Raw genomic sequence first — 19245 nt, 5'->3', positions numbered from 1 at the left:
ATTATACTTATTTCTCTTCCCTTTCTCTTCTGATTTTACAACCATCCCTCATGCTTTCACAGATTATATTGAATATATAGTTGATTTTATCCATCCCTATTTAGAGATATCTAATAGAGTTTGATTAAATTAACAACTGACTCAACAAAGCTTTATATTTGTGCGAGGACATTGTGATTTTCAGAACTCTTCCTGGTATGTTTTCATTTGGTGGAAAAAAATAGAAAGAACTGCATGGGAACGTCTGCAGAGGATGGCGGCTCTGCCCCAGGGGCAGCTTCACTCGTGGCCCCTGTTTGCGTGTCAGGCATTCCGAGGAGCGCTTGGTTTCTCAGCTCTTACTGAGTTACTTGTCTCAGGATCCCGAAAACGCTGAATGTGTGGTTAGTGTACTTGCAAATCACCTAATTAGCCCTCAGGAATAATTCTCACATTGAGGTTTTTAGAAGAAATCAACCCAGAACCCATTCCATAACCATTTGCTTAAAGAATTGCATTATCGAGTCAGTGAATGTGTTGTTTGTTTTCAGTTTGGGTGGAAAAAATTGATGGGAAATTAGGGTTTGTCAATTCAACAACTAGATGGAGGGCAGGGTGCCCAACCTTCAGCACCTCATGTAGGCTGTGACTCCTCTGAGAGTTTTCCTGGTAGAAACTGGACCTGCCTGGGTCCCGAGACTCAGCACGTGGTCCAAGTACCCCTCACTGGCCACATGGGAACCCTCAGGAAGGGTTACACCGGACCTTCCCCTGTTTCTGTGAAAGGAAACAGCATGCCTTCACTCTCCTGCTCTCTCAGGGCCGCCCCTCTCCAGGACTGATTCTCCAGAGAAGCAATAGGACAGTGAGGAAAACACTGTTGTTGCCATTTATTGGGTACCTGCTGTGTGTTGTCACACACCGGGTCTTGCGGAAACCCGCAGCAGGGGTTGAGAGTGGAAACAGGACGTGCTTGCTGGGGGCAGCTCTGGGCTGCAGGAGGGCACCATCCACAAAATCTTTGCAACAGCCTTTCATGTTTTTGAAGCTGTAAGGTTTTACAAGTATCAATGCTTGGAAGCAATAATTATTCATGTCTTGGAGGTCTTGGTATTATTTCCCCTCATTCTGTAGAAACCAGAGGTTCAGAAGTTTCAGGAATTCCCCCAAATGATCCAGCAGGCAGTGTGAATTCAAACAACTCCACTGACCCCGTGCGCTTCCCACCACGGCCAAAATCCCAACCGTCCCCGTTGCTCATAGGCTATTGTCCGTTCACATTCTTTAACAAAGATGATTCTACTGGGAAGCACAGTGATTTCAGCCTGCGTCTTCCCTTCACAGTGAGCATTTGCTCATCGATGGGAACGGTGGTCCCCGAAACAGAAGCCTAAGAGGCAGCGAGTAAGATCCCCCTCGTGGATCAGTAGTGCTTCCTTTCATGACCACTTGAAGGTCAAGGCTTGGTCCTGTTCAGTCCTAACATGCGCTGTTTTTTGATCCATGTTTGATGGACCTGTCAGACCTCCCCCAGTAGTCTGAAATCACATGGTTATTTGCCAAGGATTAAAGACAAGGATTCCTTTTCAGGTAGTAGGGGCGTTTAGTTCCCCAGACTTGATTACCAGTGGTTGTCTTGATGTTTTGGTGTTTCAGGATTTGATGGTATCTGATGACACACATCTTCTGGAGATAAATCCTTAGTTACTTTAGGTTTATACAATATTTTATTCATTCTGTGCTGTTGGATCCTCTGACTTCTGAAAGGTAGGCCAGGGTTTTTAAAATCTGCATTATCTGAAAATAGCACATTTAACTGAATGATTAACATTGGAGGCTGACCATTCAAAATGAGTCCGTTCTAGTGTTTTCAGCTTTGCGAGAGAATAACTAAATTCACCAGTGGATCTGATAAAGAGCATTTGATTCCTGTCTTCCTTTCTCGGGGACCTCGGTCAGCACGTGACCCAACATTCTCAACCCAAGCCCCCAGGACAAAGGAAAGGAATGGGCACCAGTTTCAGTTTATCTGCCCGTGTTGTGTTTTCAGGATCTCTAGTTGCACAGACCTTCCGACATCCCGGATTGTGAACTTTTCAAAGCATACTTTTCTTAGCTCTCTCCCTGTGAACTTAATATCTATAAGGGGACCTTTAAATGACCCAGTTAGAGAATTAATGAACTGAGAAAGACACTTGGAAACCACCCCACCTCTTGTTTCTTTCAAGAAACATGCATTACCTGTCATCAGTGGAGGAAACCTAATGGTTTTTGTTTTTGTTTTTGTTTTTGTTTTTAAGAAGTGTCATTTTCTTCTCTATTCTAATGGACCCATCTCTCTCTGGAAAACAAGATTTCCTGACAGACACAGGGCAGGTCCGACCATTCATCTTCTTTCCTCTCGAGGTTCCCCAGCTCCTTTTTCCTTTCCACTCACTTTTATGATATAACCACATTTATTTCAATGAGACTGTTCAGTTGTGCCTTGACTGGACTCTCAGCCAGTGTCTGGGCATCAGTGAGGGGTCTGGCCTTACACAGAGAGACAGGAAGCCAAGATTATAGTTCGCATAGGAACTGGCTTAGCTGATGATGTCTGACTCTAAGGTGGACACTGTTTTCACATGGTAATGACATCACTAGACTCTCGTTTCCAATGTAAAGGCATCAGCCATTTCTCAAAATTAGAGATGCTATTATTTTTAAAAATCAGCCTCTGATTCCCTTGGTTCACTGCATTTCAAATAACTAATCTCAAACCGCTGATTTGCTTCCAAGTGAAATGCTTATTAAAATTTGGCTTATACCTATGTTCTAAACTCTCCACTATGCTCCGTGCAATGTCTGGGGATAATGCTTTCGGTTTGAGTGAAAATATTGGTCTGATTCACAATTAAAATTTCTCAGACAAATCTTAGGGGCGCCTGGATGGCTCAGTTTGTTAAGCATCCCACTCTTGGTTTTGGCTCAGGTCATGATCTCAGGGGTGTGAGGTCAAGCCCCGCATCGGGTTCCACGCTCAGCAACTCCTCCCACCTGCCTGTCCTTTGCTTCTGTACTCGTGTTCTGATTTAATCCTTGGCGAAAAAGCCGTGAGACATCAGGTGTTATTCTCCTTCTGATAATGCAGAAATGGAGGTAAATTCCAGACTAGGACTTGAAAGGATAATTTTATATAAGCTCTCGAGTCTGTCTATGCAGAATGCCCGGGATCTGGGCACAGCAACTGCATGGAAATGAACAAGTGAAGATAAAAGAGTGTATATTCTGCTTTCCAGGTCCCATCATTCCAACATGGCTGTGGGATCAAACTCCACTTGGATTTGTTTATCTTTGGTTTTGAGTCTCTTTTGTACCAATTTCCTATTTGTAAGTTTTCTCGTTGTTCTGAAATTCTCCTTGGGTCTGAGGAAAGGACTTGGTGCCCCTGGTTTGATGTTGCCTGAGTCCTGAGCGTGTCTCCACCATGCTCACCGATGCTGAGCTCCGGGACGCCCCCAGGCCACAGGCCATGGTCCCCAACACCCCAAATCAGGACCACCGTCAGTTTCTTTGGCCTTGTTACACCTGGCCTGGGTATGGTCTGTTTTTGCTGTTTGCTGCATTCTCTCTGTGTTTAGGTTCTGTGACAGCCTGAAAACAGACTTGGGGCGTGGTAGGTTGTGGCTTTTGTTGCATTTATTAGCTGCTGAGTCCTCAGGGTCTAGCAATGCATCTGGCACTCACCAGCCGCCAAGGATCTATTTGTCAGGTGGACAAATGCAGGACCTCGATGACTTTTTGATTTAGAAATACGTGAAGGCCACGTTTGGGACAGGGTGATATGGGGTCATCCCACTGTTACCCAGAAACACACACCCCCCGCCCTGTGGGGGCAGCTTCCTCAGGGCTCCCTCGTTTCTTCCTCCCTCCTGCTCCCAGACACAAAGCAGGGACCGGGGCCTGGAAGGGTCTTCCATCATTCAGAATTTGGGTTCCCTTGCTTCCAGGCATTTACTCAGCTCCCAGTGAATAGAGTTTGAAAATTGTCCTCCAGTGTATGAAGAGTTCTGAAATAGAAAATGGTACGCATCTCTTTCTGACAAACAAGAGGTTACAATTTCTACCTGCATATCTCACATTGGACGGAAAGACTGGGCCGGGAGGTGATGCACCAGGCCTTGCTGAGCTGGAAGAGGTAGCGTGGTGTTTGTGAGCAGCCTGCCAGGAGTCAAGGCGAGGCCCTCCCTGCCTCTTAAAATCTTGTGACCTTATGAGCTACTTAAGCCTTTTATGCCTTAGTGAGCCCATCTATAAAATGAGGATAATAATGTAAGCTACCTTATAGGGTTCATTTAAGGATTAAATGAGAGACTACCCGTAAAGCTCTTAACACTGTGTCTTGCCAAGTAAATGTCAGTCCCGGTTCTCTTCTGTTAATGTTACAGCTTTGCCTGAGAAACCGGACAGTTTAGGTTACTAAACTCTCGAAGCAGGAGGGAATCACGTCATGATGTTATTCTCCATGTGGCCCCAGGGCAGGGATGAGGGGCACTTTCCTCCCTATTTGGGATTATGTCGCCACCTCCAAGGCATGTGTTTGCGCACGTGTTTGTGCACACAGGTGTGTGGGGGCCTGTACGAGTGCACACGCGCATCCCTGGAGAAGTGCGTGCACGGGTGTGCAGGCCTGTACCTGCTGCAGCTGAGGGGTCAAAGAGTGGCCCACCGTCTTCCCCGTGGGACTGGGACAGAGGCAGCGGGCAGGACGTGGAGACAGCTTAGGGGCAGTAGTGTGAATGGAGGGCAGGAGGGACTGCCTGGAAGCTTCCTTTCCGGGAACAGACGACTTGGTTTCTCTGATGCAGGGAGGCGTACCTGGGACACGTCTTCTGATTTCTCCGCTTCCTGGATAGAGCCTACCTCCCTCCTGCTGACTCAGGTCATCCGTCCGAGCTCTGTCCCAGCAGCCAGGATGATGGGGCGGCCTTTCATCCTGTGGCTGTTGGCAGTCAGGCCTCCTGATGTCCTGGGGCCACTTGCCCCACACTGATGCCCCAAGTTGTCACTCTGGTACTTCTGAAACTCTCTTTTGTAGAGTTCTGTCTTCCCTTGGTACCCCAAGGCTGGTGTCTTGGCATTTGTCGACACAGTGTACCAGCCTATAAGATCCTTCCTTTCGCAAAGAACAGACTCCCCAAGATCTTGAGTATGCAGATCCTATACTTACAGTGAGCAAAAGTCTCTGATGAAGGACCCAAGGAAGCCCTATGGAAAAGGAGCATAGACAGGGGCGCCTGGGGGGGGGGCTCAGTCAGTGAAGTATCTGCCTTCAGCTCAGGTCGTGACCCCAGGATCCTGGGATCAAGCCCAGCCTTGGGCTCCCCACTCAGCAGGGAGCCTGCCTCTCCTCTCTCTGCCCCTCCCCTCTGCTAGTGTTCTCCCTTATAAATAAATAAAATCTTTGAAAAAAAGAGAAAAAGACATAGACACTGTACGTAGGCATGAGGGTCGTTATTTTGCTTAATTCTTAAGTCTTGCCATGTTTCCTGCAGGTGAGGTTCCTTGGTGGTGGACAGACAGGTGAACACAGTGTGGGGAGTAGACCCCAGGAACGCACATCGGAGGGGAATGCTCAAGGACCTGAGAGGCATCACACAGAAATGAAGGCTAATAGTCAGGCGTGAGAGAAGAGATTTGATTGTTTTTAACCAAGCCAGTGGGCACAGATTTTCAGGTCCTTGAGCACAGCAAAGACCCCATCTCACATTATTCTCTGTAGCTCTGGCTTAGTTGTGAAAAATTGTTTCTTAAATCATCACCTAAACCTGTCCTTGAGTAGCCAGGCCAGGTGACACCTGGACGCTCCCCAGGGGCGCAGGTGTGCTCTCTGGGCACAGCCCACGGAGTTATGAGGTGGAGGGAAGTGGCCTGGGAGTCGGCCTCCCTCGCCGCCCTCTGCTGAGGAGGGAATTTGAGTGTGTGTGTGTGCGTGTGCCTGTGTGCACAAGTACACAGGCGTGTGTTTTATGCAGCCTCTGCTGAGCTCTCTGGTTTGGTTTTCTGTGTTTCTGTGTCAGTTAACAGTTGCGAGCTGGATCAAAGATAAATCAGAATGTCAGCTCCATGGGCACCCCTTGAGGCTTTCGATGCTGAGCCTTCTGGGGACAATGAGAGGGAAGGAGGGAGAGAGAGGCCAGGGCAGGTGGGTGGACAGGCTGGGGGCCAATGGAAGTCCCCAGAGGGTCTCCTGGGCGGTCGGGCCCCTCCTGCCCCTACCTTTCACTGCCCAGTGTCCGTGATGTCAGTAAGACAGAAGTGCATTTTCATGTTGTCATTAGTTTTCTTTACAAATGCTGTAAACAGAAAAGAAGACAAACCGCTCTCTCACCCACGGTCACTGCAAGGATTTTAATACATTCCACCCCAGGTCTTTCCCACGTACAGCCCTTCCTGGGTGCACCCTTCTCTAGACTTGACGGCGACCCCCTGCCGCATCACTACGCTATCTGTATCCGCCATTGGCAGAGAGTCTCTTCTAAGGTTTTGAGCAAGCAGCCCATTTTTAATGCGGTGGTTCAGATTCTTGAGCCAATATCCTCAAGCATTGTTTATAATGCTTGTCACAATGATTTCAACAAACTGTAACAATGAGCCCCCTGTACCCCCCCAAAATTCCTTAGTAATTACAAATTTAGACTCCACATTTTGGTGGGTATTCTGAGGGCATCGTTCCTAAAAGTCTTGAGTGGAGAACACGTGGGAGCGCACATGTGTGCACACACACACAGTCCTGTTTTTTTGTGGGCGCAAATTTGGAGCGGTGGCATGAGATCTGAGGTGTGGAGTTGTAAAGACTCCGATTTCACCCTGCGGGGCCTGGCTGCCTACCGGTGTAAGATCCCTGCCTGTGTGGGAAATCCCATGGAAGGGTAACTGAGGCGCGGTGGGCATCGTGAGTGGCCCCAGGCCAGCAGCATCCTCATCATGCAAGAACTTGAGAGAAATGCAGATTCTGGGGCCCACGCCAGCCCTGTAGAACCCAAAGTCCTCAAATCCCAGTTTGAGGACGCATCTAGGGGGTCGCTGCGATTGCGTTTCTGTGAGGGGTCTTCTCTCCTAACACACTGTGTGGAAAGCCCACTTGCAGGCCCCTGCCCAGAGCCCGAGGCCCTCACAGGCACCTCTGCAATCCGGTTCAGGAACCACAGGGAAACCCACTTCCCGGGGAGAGTGGCTGAGAGAGGACAGGGACCTGCGTGAACACCTGTCGGTGCATAAATGGCAGCCGCAGGATTGCCCACCAGGGACTATGATGGTCCAAGGGCAGCTTGATGCTCTCTGGGAGCAGAGTTAAGAAGGGTTGAGTGGATGGCCGGGAGAATTACAGACAAGAACTCTCCTGGAAAACACCCAGGATCCCAGTCAGGCTGTTAGCATCTCCTCCCCATGTGATTTTAATCAGTCATTTTGAAAAAGGAGGAAAGCAGTTCCCGCTAACAGGATCCCAGACCTACTTACCGATGTTGGTGGATGATAACCGAAGGCAGCTCTTTGACTGGCCTCGGAAGGCGCTTGGAAGCGAGGCCTGAGGTGGAGGAGGCCATGATGGGCTCTGACCCGTGGGTGTCCCTGCAGGTCCCTGCGGGCCGCTCACAACCCCTCTGCAGGGAGGCTCCTGCCAAGTGCCAGCCCCGCATGTCCCACCAAGCCAGAACCACCCCCCCTTACTCACACCAGCTTTTGCTTCAGAGGAGTGGCCCCTCCTTTCCGAAGCTGACGCTCCGCAGATACCCTGGACCTTGTTACCGCGATTCCTCGCCACCAGACCGGCCCTTCCTTCTTTTACATGTGGTGGGATCTGTTTGCAGCATCTGACTCTTGCATTTTCAGGAATTAGGTCTTCGAGACAGTTTTGTATTCTCTCTGGTAATTAAACCACATAGATTGTTTCTCTCTTCTGGAATTTTGCTAATTCAGGAAACGATCTTTTTCTGTAAGATTTTAAATATTATGCTTATAAATTTGAACAAAGCGCCCTCATTAAATTATCTTCATATCTTCTGTGTAGGATATTTTCTTGTTCTCATTTCGTATCTAGCATATTTGTTCTTATTCCTCGTTTTCTTCATTAAGTTGGTGTATCAGCGGCAGGTTAGCCAGGAAAACACGTCATTCTAGGTATGTCATGCTGGAAGGCATTTAATACAGAGGATCATTTGCTTACAAAATAGTTGGAGGGTGGATGAGTAAAGGTCAGAGAGAGACACCATTAGCTCTCAGAGTCACTCTGGCTATTTAAGAACCAGGAAATCGTAGAACATTCCAGATATCACCCTTTAGGAATAGAGCCAAGCCAGCCTTGGCACAGGTGGTTCCCAGGAAAATGCCTGCATTACCGCAAAGCTCCTGCTTGCCAAAGCACATGCTCAGACCCGCCTCAGCCAGGGGGGGTGGCGATGCATCTCTGACCTTCTCCCCACCCATCCTGTGTTCCTGCCTCTCCTTGCTGGGATCTAAGCCAGTCTCATGGGCAAGAGGTCACAAACCCTTGCCCAAAGTCAGCTCTTGGATTTTCCACTTTCCCTTTTGTAACACAAGTTTTTGTCTAGAATCAAGTACACTGGCATCTGTTCGTTTTCTAGTACACTGATTTCTGTTTCCATATAGATCAATTCTTTCCACTTCCTTGAGCTCTTTTTCTCACATCCTCATTCGATCTTACATTCATTGATTTCCGTTCTTATTTACCGGTGTAAGTATTTCCGACCATGAACCGTCCTCCAAGTATTACTTTTAGCGACATCCCACAAATTCTGTTTTATACCATGTTCACCATTGTTACTTTGATTTTTTTTTTTAAAGGTAGTATCTATTTATTTGTCAGAGAGAGAGAGTGCGAGCAAGAGAGAGCACACAAGCAGGGGGAAGGCAGGCAGAGGGAGCGGGAGAAGCAGACTCCCCGCTGAGCGGGGGGCCCAATTCGGGGATCGATCCCAGGACCCTGGGATCATGACCTGAGCCGAAGGCAGACGCTTAACCGATTGAGCCACCCAGGCGCCCCACATTGTTACTTTCTTAAATGCATTTTTTCGAACCTACTAATCACCGTCCTGTTTTGTCCTATTTCTATTAATTGCTAAAAATTTCGAGGCAACGCTGCACTCCCGCTTTCTTTTCCTCACTATCAATGTTCTCCCCTCTCCGCTGATGTCCTACAGAGCTGTTAACCCAAGAGTGCGCTGCCCGTTTGTACGGACATTTTAGCCGCGATGACTGAGGGTGAGCGCCCCCGGCGTTTAGGGGGCTGGGATCCGGGGATCCAGCCAGAAGTGTTGCATTTTGTGTGGCTGTGGCCCGCGTGCCGCTGGTGCCCCAGTAAGGAAAAGGAAAGGTCTCCAGAGTCACCAGCTAAGAAAAGAACTGGCAGAGTCAGGACCCGCACATGTGTCAGACAAACCCCCGTTTTCCTTTGGGTCATATATATGTATATTTAGTACATCGTTACTAAATTATTTCAGGAATTACTAGCTCCAGATCTCCCTCTTATCCAGTTAACAGGTAGAAGCTCTGGGAATCGGCTGACACTTAGGCGCTCAGGAGTGAAGCCAAACGAATGTCTCCAATAAAAAAGAAAAACAAGCACTTTAATAAAGTCAACCTCTTTTGCCATTTCAAAGCAAAACCAAATTTCTATTTGCTTAATCGAGAGCCTGTGACTTGCTCGGAACCCCCAGTGACCATTAAGGCCAGATTGTTTGTTGGGACTGGAGCAGCAGGGTTGGATTTCACATGTCTTTAATGTCAAAACAGGAAACCAGACTGAAGCCATTATGTATAGAGTCACACCTCCTAAAAAGTCAAACGAGTTTGGTTGAAGAATAAAAAAATGAACTTTTAAATTGACATATAAGTGGAGAGAAAAGATTAGTTTTCCTTCTCTTTCATTAGGGTGAACAAAATCTTAGCAATTTTAGGAAATTGTACTGTTGCTCAATATTGGCCTCATATAAATTGGATCATTATGATTAACTGGCTTAATTTAGGAAGTCCCCATGATTCTTTGCAGAACAGCTTAAACAGACATTTGTTTCTCTTTTTTTCCCCCCTAATTTTATAGTCTCTTATTCCCTGTTAGCAATGGAAAGTGGGTTCATAAAACATTGATGCAAATTTCATCTCTACATTGATATATGGGCGAGTCATCAGAACTGCCCAGCTCATCCGAAGTAATGTATAAATAAGGGAATATACCCCTATCTACTTTGATGTTTTTTGGCTAGGCATTAGCTCCCCCACTATTAACTTGTCTGAGCTTAGAAGTTCCTGAATGTAACGAAATTGGCCAGGGGCTTAAAAACTCTTTAGTAAGTGAGGGGACAGAGTGACCCACGCACGCTGGGGAGATTATGGAGACAGGCAGCATATGTTCTCTGCCGCCCAGAAATACGCTCCAAGGGATTACACGTATGTCTTCACTGAACCTTGTCCTTAGACCCACCATGTGTCTTGCCCACGCCTGCACGCTTTGAGAGGGAGCGGGTCCTCACTACCGTTTGCCAGGACAGAGGAGCACACACCTGGCTAGCCTCATCTCGGCTGTGTTTCTTCACAACACTTCTGACGCCAAGGGTGTGGCCTTTGCAACGCCAACAGCCCCCGATTGTCCGGTGGCCAGGGGGATGTCTGCAGGTCAATTCTGACACGAACCACCTGGGTTACGCAGACTCTACAGGTTTCAGGGCTCGGCCTCAGAAGACTGTTCCCAATTAAAACACCGGTCACAAGTACTGGGTGCCCCATGTACCCACACTTCTGTCTGATGTGGCTACAAAGTTGGGGTTTCTTGCAGGCCCTCCCTTTCCGGTTTGATAATCTGTGAGATCAGCTCACAGAACCCAGGAAGGCACAGTACTTGGAAGTACTAGTTTATTCTAAGGGAGAGGAATGAAGAGCCAGAGGAATGGGTACATGGGGAGACTTCAAGGAGCTTCCGTCCCTGTGGAGCTGGGGTGTGCCACCCTCTCAGCATAGGGATGTGCTCATGGACCCAGAAGCTCTCTCAACCCTGCGGGTTAAGGTTTCTATGGAGATTTTGGAACTTAGTCCTGATTGATTAAATCCTTGGCCTTTGGTGATGAACTCCATCTCCAGCCCCTCTCCCATCCCGGGAGGGCAGGGATGGGTCTGAAAGTTCTAATCCTTTATTCCTACCTGGATCTTTCAGGAGGCCAACCCCATCCTGAGCTCCCCAGGGCCCAGCCTCCGGTCACCATTGGCATACAAAAGACATTCTTTCAACTTTTACATTCTTGCCTGTGATTTCCAGGGTTTTAGAAGCCACTAGCCAGGAACCAGGGACAAAGACCTATATACTAACATTTTCCTCTGTCACACCTCTTCTATGTAGCTCTGGACCTAAAAATCCTGGCTTCAGATTTTTCCCAGAGCAGCAGTTCTCAGTGTGTGGTCCCCGCACCAGCAACCCCTGGGCATTGGCCAGAATCCTCCGGCCCCACCCCAGACCCGCTGAATCAGAAACTCTGAAGGTGGAAGCCGCATTCTGTGTTTGAACAAATAAGACAGTTCTGATGCTTGCTCCAGACCCAGAGCCGCTGACCAGAGGGATTCAGAGGAGGGGGTATTCGGGTCTCATGTAAAGGGATGAGAAGAAATCAGCCAGGTATGCCAAGGGGATGGCCCCGGAGGACAAGACAGAATCAGAGGAGCCGGGAGGTCCGCATCAGCAGGGCTGGAAGGACAGGGCTAGGAAGCCCCGAGTTTTTTAAAACAAGAAAAATGGGCATTTAATCCGTGAGTGGCATGAGTGTGTGTATGTGTGTTTCAAAGCAAACGTCTTTGCTATCAGTTTGACATTCGGACTTGGGAGGAGGAACACCTGGAGGAAGGCGTGGGCTCGGGGCCACAAGGCCGACCCTGTGGACCCCACGGGAGACCCCGGACCGCAGACCTCAGGGCAGGTGGGGTCCCAGGCAGTCCGCTTTACCAGGACGTGCCTGTATTTGAGTTTTTGTTAGACAGCATGGTCTGTGTGTCCAGCAGGCAGCCAGGAGACCTCAGGCCGGAGCTGAAAGGGAGTCTGACCCACCCCAGGAAACCACTTCCAGCAAAATGGAAAACGATCAAGACCGGAGCCCAGCTTCTTCCTCCCCGAGGGGGTACACCCCTGCAAGGGCTTGAGTAGAAGAGGGGCCTGCATCTGCGTGTCTTCATCGGTGCCGTGTGGGCCATAGTGACGCATGGCTGGCTGTCCCTGTCTCGAGGACGTCATGGGACGGTGTGGGACACATTTGCTTTCGAGGTGGAGTCAGAGGGGAGGCCTCCCGGGTTTACCGAGCGCTGCGGCTGGAAGCCTCACGCATGCGCTGTGCCCACTGGGCGACTCCTGAGTCTTGCTCAGAACACACGGAATCGGAGCTGTCACCATACTCATCCCACTTGAGTGTCCCACACGGGTCACCAGGCCCAACACAAGCAGGGGGAGTGGGAGAGGGAGAAGCAGACTCCCCGCCGAGCAGGGGGCCCGATTCGGGGCTCGATCCCAGGACCCTGGGATCATGACCTGAGACGAAGGCAGATGCTTCACCACTGAGCCCCCCAGGTGACTCCTAAATCTGTATTTTAGAATAAGTGTTGGGGCTGAGAGCTTACCAGACTCCTTGGAATATTCATTTTTATTACCATTCTGTTGCCTCGTGGGGTTGAGGTTCCTCTTCAATGAACTTGACCTTCTTTGGTGTTTAGGGGCATTCATTTTGTGTGTTTTAAACCTTGCTCTTTCACAGAAATACTCTTTAGGATTATCCATATGTTTAAGTAAGTTTTCTTAAATTTCTGCGGAAGTATTCCATGATCATTATCACAGTATTTTTTTTAAAGATTTTATTTATTTGAGAGGGAGAATGAGAGAGAGAGAGAGCACATGAGACGGGAGAGGGTCAGAGGGAGAGGCAGACTCCCCGCCGAGCAGGGAGCCCGATGCGGGACTGGATCCCGGGACTCCAGGACCATGACCTGAGCCGAAGGCAGTCGCTTAACCAACTGAGCCCCCAGGCGCCCCCAAAGTCTTTTTTTTTTAAGATTTTATTTATTTATTTGACAGAGAGAGAGACAGCTAGAGAGGGAACAAAAGGAGGTGGGAGAGAGAGAGAAGCTGGCTCCTGGCTGAGCAGGGAGCCTGATGCAGGGCTCGATCCCAGGACTCTGTGATCATGACCTGAGCCAAAGGCAGACACTTAATGACTGAACCACCCAGGGGCCCCTCAGAGAGTTTTTTTTCTTTTTTTCAGAGAGAGAGAGCAAGAGTGTGGGGTGGAGGGGCAGAGGGGGAGGTAGAGGGAGAATCTTAAAGTCCATGCCCAGTGCAGAGCCCAACATGGGGCTCTATTTCAAACCCGGAGGTCATGACCTGAGCCGAAATCAAGAGTTGGACGCTTAACTGACTGAGCGCCCCCCCCCAGGTGCCCCTCAATCATTTTTAATAAGCTGTTTCTCATCAGATCCCATGGAAATTGGGCAGAAATAATTGCAAAATTCACATTAGGGAACATAAAATAAAAACTACACAGCTTGGTTAAAAATATAATTATGTTACATCAGCAGAGAACTGAAAAATTTTACAAAACTGCAAAGATCCTAACTACCACTTCCTTGTCCTTCATCAGCACCCACTGAGCTTAACCCCTCGCAGTGGGCAGTTTGGGGTCAGACACATGAGCTTCCATGGTGATTTCCTGTTGGAACCAGGGAGGACTGTCCTCCTCTGACTGCTTAAGAAAACCAATTTCCTAGGGAATGTAACTTTCCCCGTTTAAGGCATTGACTTGTCTTATTCTTTCTGACCAAGCTTAGCCACACTGTCCAATGTGTATTTTAGAGACTTTTAGTTTTCCTTGAGTAAAGAAGGATTTGTCTTCACATGGACCCTAGTGTTAGAGAGGATTGTGCCTGGCGTCTACAATCGACTGCTTTCTCCTCCAAAAGTGTATCTTTGGTTTGTCTTTTGCTCTCAACATCTGCCTGGCGGAGGAATGCAGTTGGGTATAGGGGATGCCGAGTTGTGCCCGGGCTTGGGCCGCAGACCCGGAGGACGGAGGGGCCGCACGAGCAGCGGGACCCCCTCAGGCTGTCCAGGGGCAGCAATGAAATCATTTGTAGATCTTAGTATATTTTAATTGTGTTCATTTTAAAGCAGTACCAGTTGGGATCTTTCTCTTTTTTTTTTTTTCTCCATCGGATGAACCCTTTAATATCGTCCTTCAAAAATGTGTATCTAGTTAGAGTCCCCTTAATATTGTGGTAAAATCTACAGGACAGAATGTTTCTCAGGACTGCTAAGTCGTTCACAGTGTTGTGCAAACATCCCCACCACCCACCTCCAGGTCTTGTTCATCTTCCCAGACTGAAAGCCTATGTCCGTGGAACAGTGACTTGCCAGTCCCTCTCCTCCCAGCTCCGGGCAAACCAACGTCCTGCTTTCTGCCTCTCTGGCTTTGACTATTCTAGGAACCTCATGTAAAGAATAGTACCTTTGTTTGGTAAATTTAATGAATTGAAATACTGAATAAATTTGGACATGTTTGCAAGCTGTAAACAGCACTGGGGACATGAATAGGGGCTGAGGATTGAACCCGCTTTCATTTCAACCATTTCCACTGACCTCATTCGATAGGACAGCTAAGTCGTTATTGTGAAAAGGCCTCCATTCAGTTTATAACCATGGCAAAATTTAACTCTGGAATCTCTGGTGACAAACTGCTTTATGTTTCTTTTGTCTGTATTTCTTTCTGGCTTATTACCGATTGCTCCCTATTGTGACTTGTCAAGTGGAAACACAAGACAGGCATGTTATGTTTCTTTTGAGAAGTGGGTGATGTTCCCAACTCCAGAAACAATAGGAAAGAACGATGTGTCATCAAATGTATGTTGGCACCAATTACAAGACAGAGGCACATGTTGACTTTAAAGATGCAAAGATATAGGAGACAAGTATGGGTAACTTAGAATTGATGAAATTCCCTGATAAAAATCAGGAAGACAGGTCAGAAAAGAACCAGTATGTCAAGAGTTGGCCAATTGGTCATTATCATAAAGACTTGGCAATGTGGTAAATCCTTTTAAAAAAGAGATTTCCTTTGCTCTTCCTCTGCCTTTCCCCATGGGGCACATTTCTGAGTCTATTATACGTTGTACCCTTTCCTGCAGGGCAAATGACCACGAGGGCGGGCTGCTACCGAGACCTGAGGTTTCAAGTCAACACATCGTTCTGTAATCCCAGCACCAGACCTGTCACGGGGGTGGTGTCTTGCAAAGTATCTGCCTGTCCTCCCAGGTAAGGGCTGCTGCATTCATCCAGACGGGTGTCATATAGTTTTGCAAATATATCCGTGAGTCCTGGGAGCTCCAGAGTCTAAAGAAGGGAAGAGCTGATTGTTGTCATGTAATCCGGGAACAGGAAGGGGCAAGAGTACCCAGAAGTGCCTGAACAGGTATGTTTGGAATATCTTGTGAACTTACGTGCAAGTCCTCCCAACGGCATCCTATTTGCTGTGTTTTCACTTTAACCACCGCAGGCCGGCAGGGGTGATAACATACCGCGGTGACAGTAATGTTTTCCCTCTCAGCCTCCGGTTCCTTTCGCTCTGGTTTATTTGCCTACTGAATGAAACGTGTCAGAAGGATCCATTCACAGGCCTGCCAGGTGAGGCAGGGTGTGTGGATTGCTGCAGCGCACGCATGCACACACACGCACACATGCACATGCACGCACACGTGTGAGACTGAGCGAAGGAAGCCGGGGCTCCGGCATCCCGTTCTGCCCGCGGTGCTGCCGCCCCGAGATAGTTCTCAGGAAAGCGCAGGTGCCCCGAGTCGGTGGGCTGGGCCAGCCCCGCGGTGCAGCCTCGGCCCTGCTCCCAGCTGTGACAACCCGGGCACGCCCTTCCCCTCTCTGTGCTCAGTGGCTTCGTCTTCACGGGGGCCATGTCCCAGAGGGATTGTGAGAATCATCTGAGTAACATATTTACAGAATGAAAGTCTGACTCCAGATTCTTCAGACAGGCCGACGCACTAAAAACAGTACAAGATAATCTCAAACTTCTTGATTTTTAAAATCCCCAGTAGCTGGAGAGCTGATTGCAGGTTTGCGGAAATGTGTCTCAGCAGCGTGACAGGGAGACAGGGACACTCAGGAGGGAGAGAGGCCCCATCTCTCCCCTTGTCTCTGAGCTGTCGGGTCCCTGGTCACTGGCTCAGGATAGAGACGGAGGCTTCCTGCCCGCATCTGAGAGGTCGCCACTGTTCCTTCCACCATGGTGAGGGGGTCCTCCCTGGGAACATCTGTCCTCCAGTCTCCCTGCTCCCTCGGGGGCTGGGGACCCACCACCTCACAAAGCCACCTGGCCTGCCCCAGTCCGGGCTCCTCAGCCAGCACGCCCCATGGCCTGCTGTTGAGAGGTATGCCAGTCGAAACTGACACGAGGACTTTGGTGCTGGAGGCCCATCACCCACCAGGGCATGGGCGCCCACCTGGGGATCCTTTCTGGGGCTGGACAGGCTCTTGGAATGGCCACATGCCGTGGTCCCCACATCATATCCCTCTGCGGACCCATGCACCCGGTGGGCAGTGCTGAGCTGGACAGCGGGAACACAGGCCACCGCAGACATGTCCTGTGTCCGAAGCGACAGGCCAAGTGCACAAAGTTCTGGGTGGTTGAGGAAGTGAAACTCGCGGTTGGCGGAGGGAGGCTGACGGCAGCGTGGCACCATTGCCTGCAAAATAAATCATGCTGTCCGACGGAGACAGACTGCAGGGCGGCCTCCTGCCAAGCGGGTGCACCCCCGGGACTCCTTCCTGGACGGCCAGGTGGGCACCTGTGTTCCAAGTGACTCAGCGTTGCCGTCACTGTGACCTCGATGGCGGATCTCCACGGAACCTCATGACCAGGGAATACTTGCTGACATCGTGCTGAGTTCTTGCAAGGGCCCGCTGACCTGGGGCACCTCAAAACAGCTAGTTAACTGTGCTGTAGAGAAACCTCCCTCACTGAGACGAAGAGACGTGTGTGCATGTCACTTTTCTGTGCATGAGGAACCAGCCTTAGTGAAGGTCGATCTGTTTGAGCTCTGGATAATTGGGAATGGTTAGTGCTCGCCCGTCTGCTCGATGAAGCTCATCTAGGGGGGATGTAAGGAAAACACCCAGGACTAGGTCCCCAACTCCTGGCTGCCAGCATCCTGCCTTTAAGCATCACCTGACTCAGCTGTGAACTGAGAGTGGGAACCCAGAAGAGGCCTCCCTGTGTCTGTGACCCATGCAGGGCTTGACCTGGAAGCCGGAATAGGCAGAGCCGCTGGTGCTTCCCTGAAGGGCGCAGCCCCACCCCCACCCTGGGGGGGGAAAGCTGGGGCACCCGCCCCCTCGCCGCTTCACACGCACACATCGCTTCACTCCCACACGGAACCCCCGCTAGATGTGCCCCAGCCATCCCAGCTCGTCCTCTAGGCAGTGGGAAGCCAGCGGCAGTGATGCGGGTGCCCTCCGTGGGCTCCCTGCAAAGGCTCTGCTTCCTCCTCCTCGTCTCCAGCTCCCTCCTTCTCCTTCCGCACTGCCCCAGCTCCAGCTCTGTGGGCAAGGCCAGCCCCAGGCAGGTGGAGCCCCAGGATGGGGTGCTGTCAGATTCCCTGGTGAGCTCCCGCAGCAGAGCTGCCCTCACCTGGCGCCCAGCTGCCTACCAGCTCAGACTTGCAGGAAAGGAGAGCTAGTCTCCCGTGTTTGAGCCCTGGCCATAAGGTCCCCATTGGTGTGGGAAGCCACCTTCCTAACTCCGGTGTGCCTCGCCTGTGAAACCCAGGTCCGAGCCACCCCTCACTGGCCACCGCCTCCTCGTGTCACTGCAGCTCACGCCGTCCTGGACCCACACTCCAGTCCTGTCTCACCCGGACAGTTGCCTTCCCACGCCTCACTGTCCAGGACTCCCCCGGCACAGAGTCCAGGGATGGCGCTGTAACCCTTCCCTTGGCACAGCTCTTCCTCCATTCTCCTCCCCCAAGACCCAACCTGGCTACACCCAGCATGTCACCCAGGCCATGCACAGCGCTCAGGAGCTCCAGGCTGCAGGAAATTCAAAGCCCATGTTCTCGGTGGAAAAGGATGGGCCCTCTCTTAGTGGCCACCCAGGATGGCCCACCACCCCTCCCAGCGCAAGGATTCCGTGTCACCTCCAGTGTCCTCCAGAATTCGTCCTCCTCCCCATCCACACTCTCAGCCCCTGAGACCTCGGACCTCAGACGCGAGAATCAGGTAAGGGCCACCTCTGCTTCCTGCTAACAGCCCACCTGTGAATCCCCCCGCCCCCACTCGCTCTGGCCCCTCTTCACAGTGAGCCAACGGTCTCGTTTCTTCCCGAAAAGTCCTCATGGGTTATGTCTCTGATTACCCTCTTCCTTCAGGCTTATGGATTCCTTCCAACAAAGATTTCTAAGTGGATGTTGCATTTTCCTTAGGCTGTCTTGTAAACGCACACATATTAGGAGGTCACTCATGTTCCCTGCAGGTCACCTGTGTAGCCCATTGTTTTTCTCCCAGGGCCTCCTCTGCTTCCCTGAAGTTTGTCTTTCTGGTTTTGAGGGACCTATTGTCAAAACACCTCTATGTTCTTTGATGTATTCTAAACGTACCCAGGTAAAATTTTATAAGTAAATTTTGTCAAGAGCTTTGTATGCTGAAAGAAAAGGCACAGTTCAGAGCAAAAGGACTAGTCTAAGGGTAATTGGCACTGATGAATGGGAACAGCATTGTTAAAACATAGTGAGGACACCCTAAATTCATCCAGGAAACATCCAGAGGCCTCCATCCATCTGGCTCTTTGATTTATGTCTAATGTTTTCGAATATTTGTATTCTTATCTGAAGGAGAAAGCTTTTGGAGACAGTCCTAAGCTTGCTGTAAACCTAATGCCGTACCTTCCTGCTGGGAGACCCCTAATGAGCTTCCCGCCACATCCCCAGCAAATAGCAGAGGCCTGGTGACCAATGGGACCCCGCAGGTTTGTGCTGAACAGGTGGGGCAAGATGTCCCAGCCTCTGGCCCCAAGTGCGCATCAGAGTCCTTTTGACGGAGTGGCCTGGTCGGCTGGGATTATGAGGATGGCGGAGAGCAGGGATGGTGTGAGCTCGGCAGCTGGTTTAAAGGTGTGGTTCACATGTCTCTTGTGTGTCCACTTTGTATGTAACCAGGGTGATAGAGAGTGAGGGTTTGTTGAGGGA

General features: G+C 50.0%; 1 protein-coding gene across 1 annotated transcript in view; it reads left to right on the top strand.

Annotated features, from left to right (window-relative positions):
* ADAMTS16 (ADAM metallopeptidase with thrombospondin type 1 motif 16) overlaps window positions 1-19245 on the top strand; it is a 142674-nt gene that overhangs the window by 86167 nt on the left and 37262 nt on the right. The window contains exon 19 of the mRNA XM_025867549.2: window positions 15184-15310. Within this exon, the coding sequence (XP_025723334.1) occupies window positions 15184-15310 (127 nt within the window). The remainder of the gene's footprint in view (window positions 1-15183; window positions 15311-19245) is intronic.

Source organism: Callorhinus ursinus, unplaced genomic scaffold (assembly GCF_003265705.2).
Source record: "Callorhinus ursinus isolate GAN/ISIS: 27379988/994484 unplaced genomic scaffold, GSC_fseal_2.0 scaffold3, whole genome shotgun sequence".
NCBI lineage: Eukaryota > Metazoa > Chordata > Mammalia > Carnivora > Otariidae > Callorhinus > Callorhinus ursinus.
Note: the sequence above shows the minus strand (reverse complement) of the source record. Positions and strands in the feature narration are given on the sequence as shown.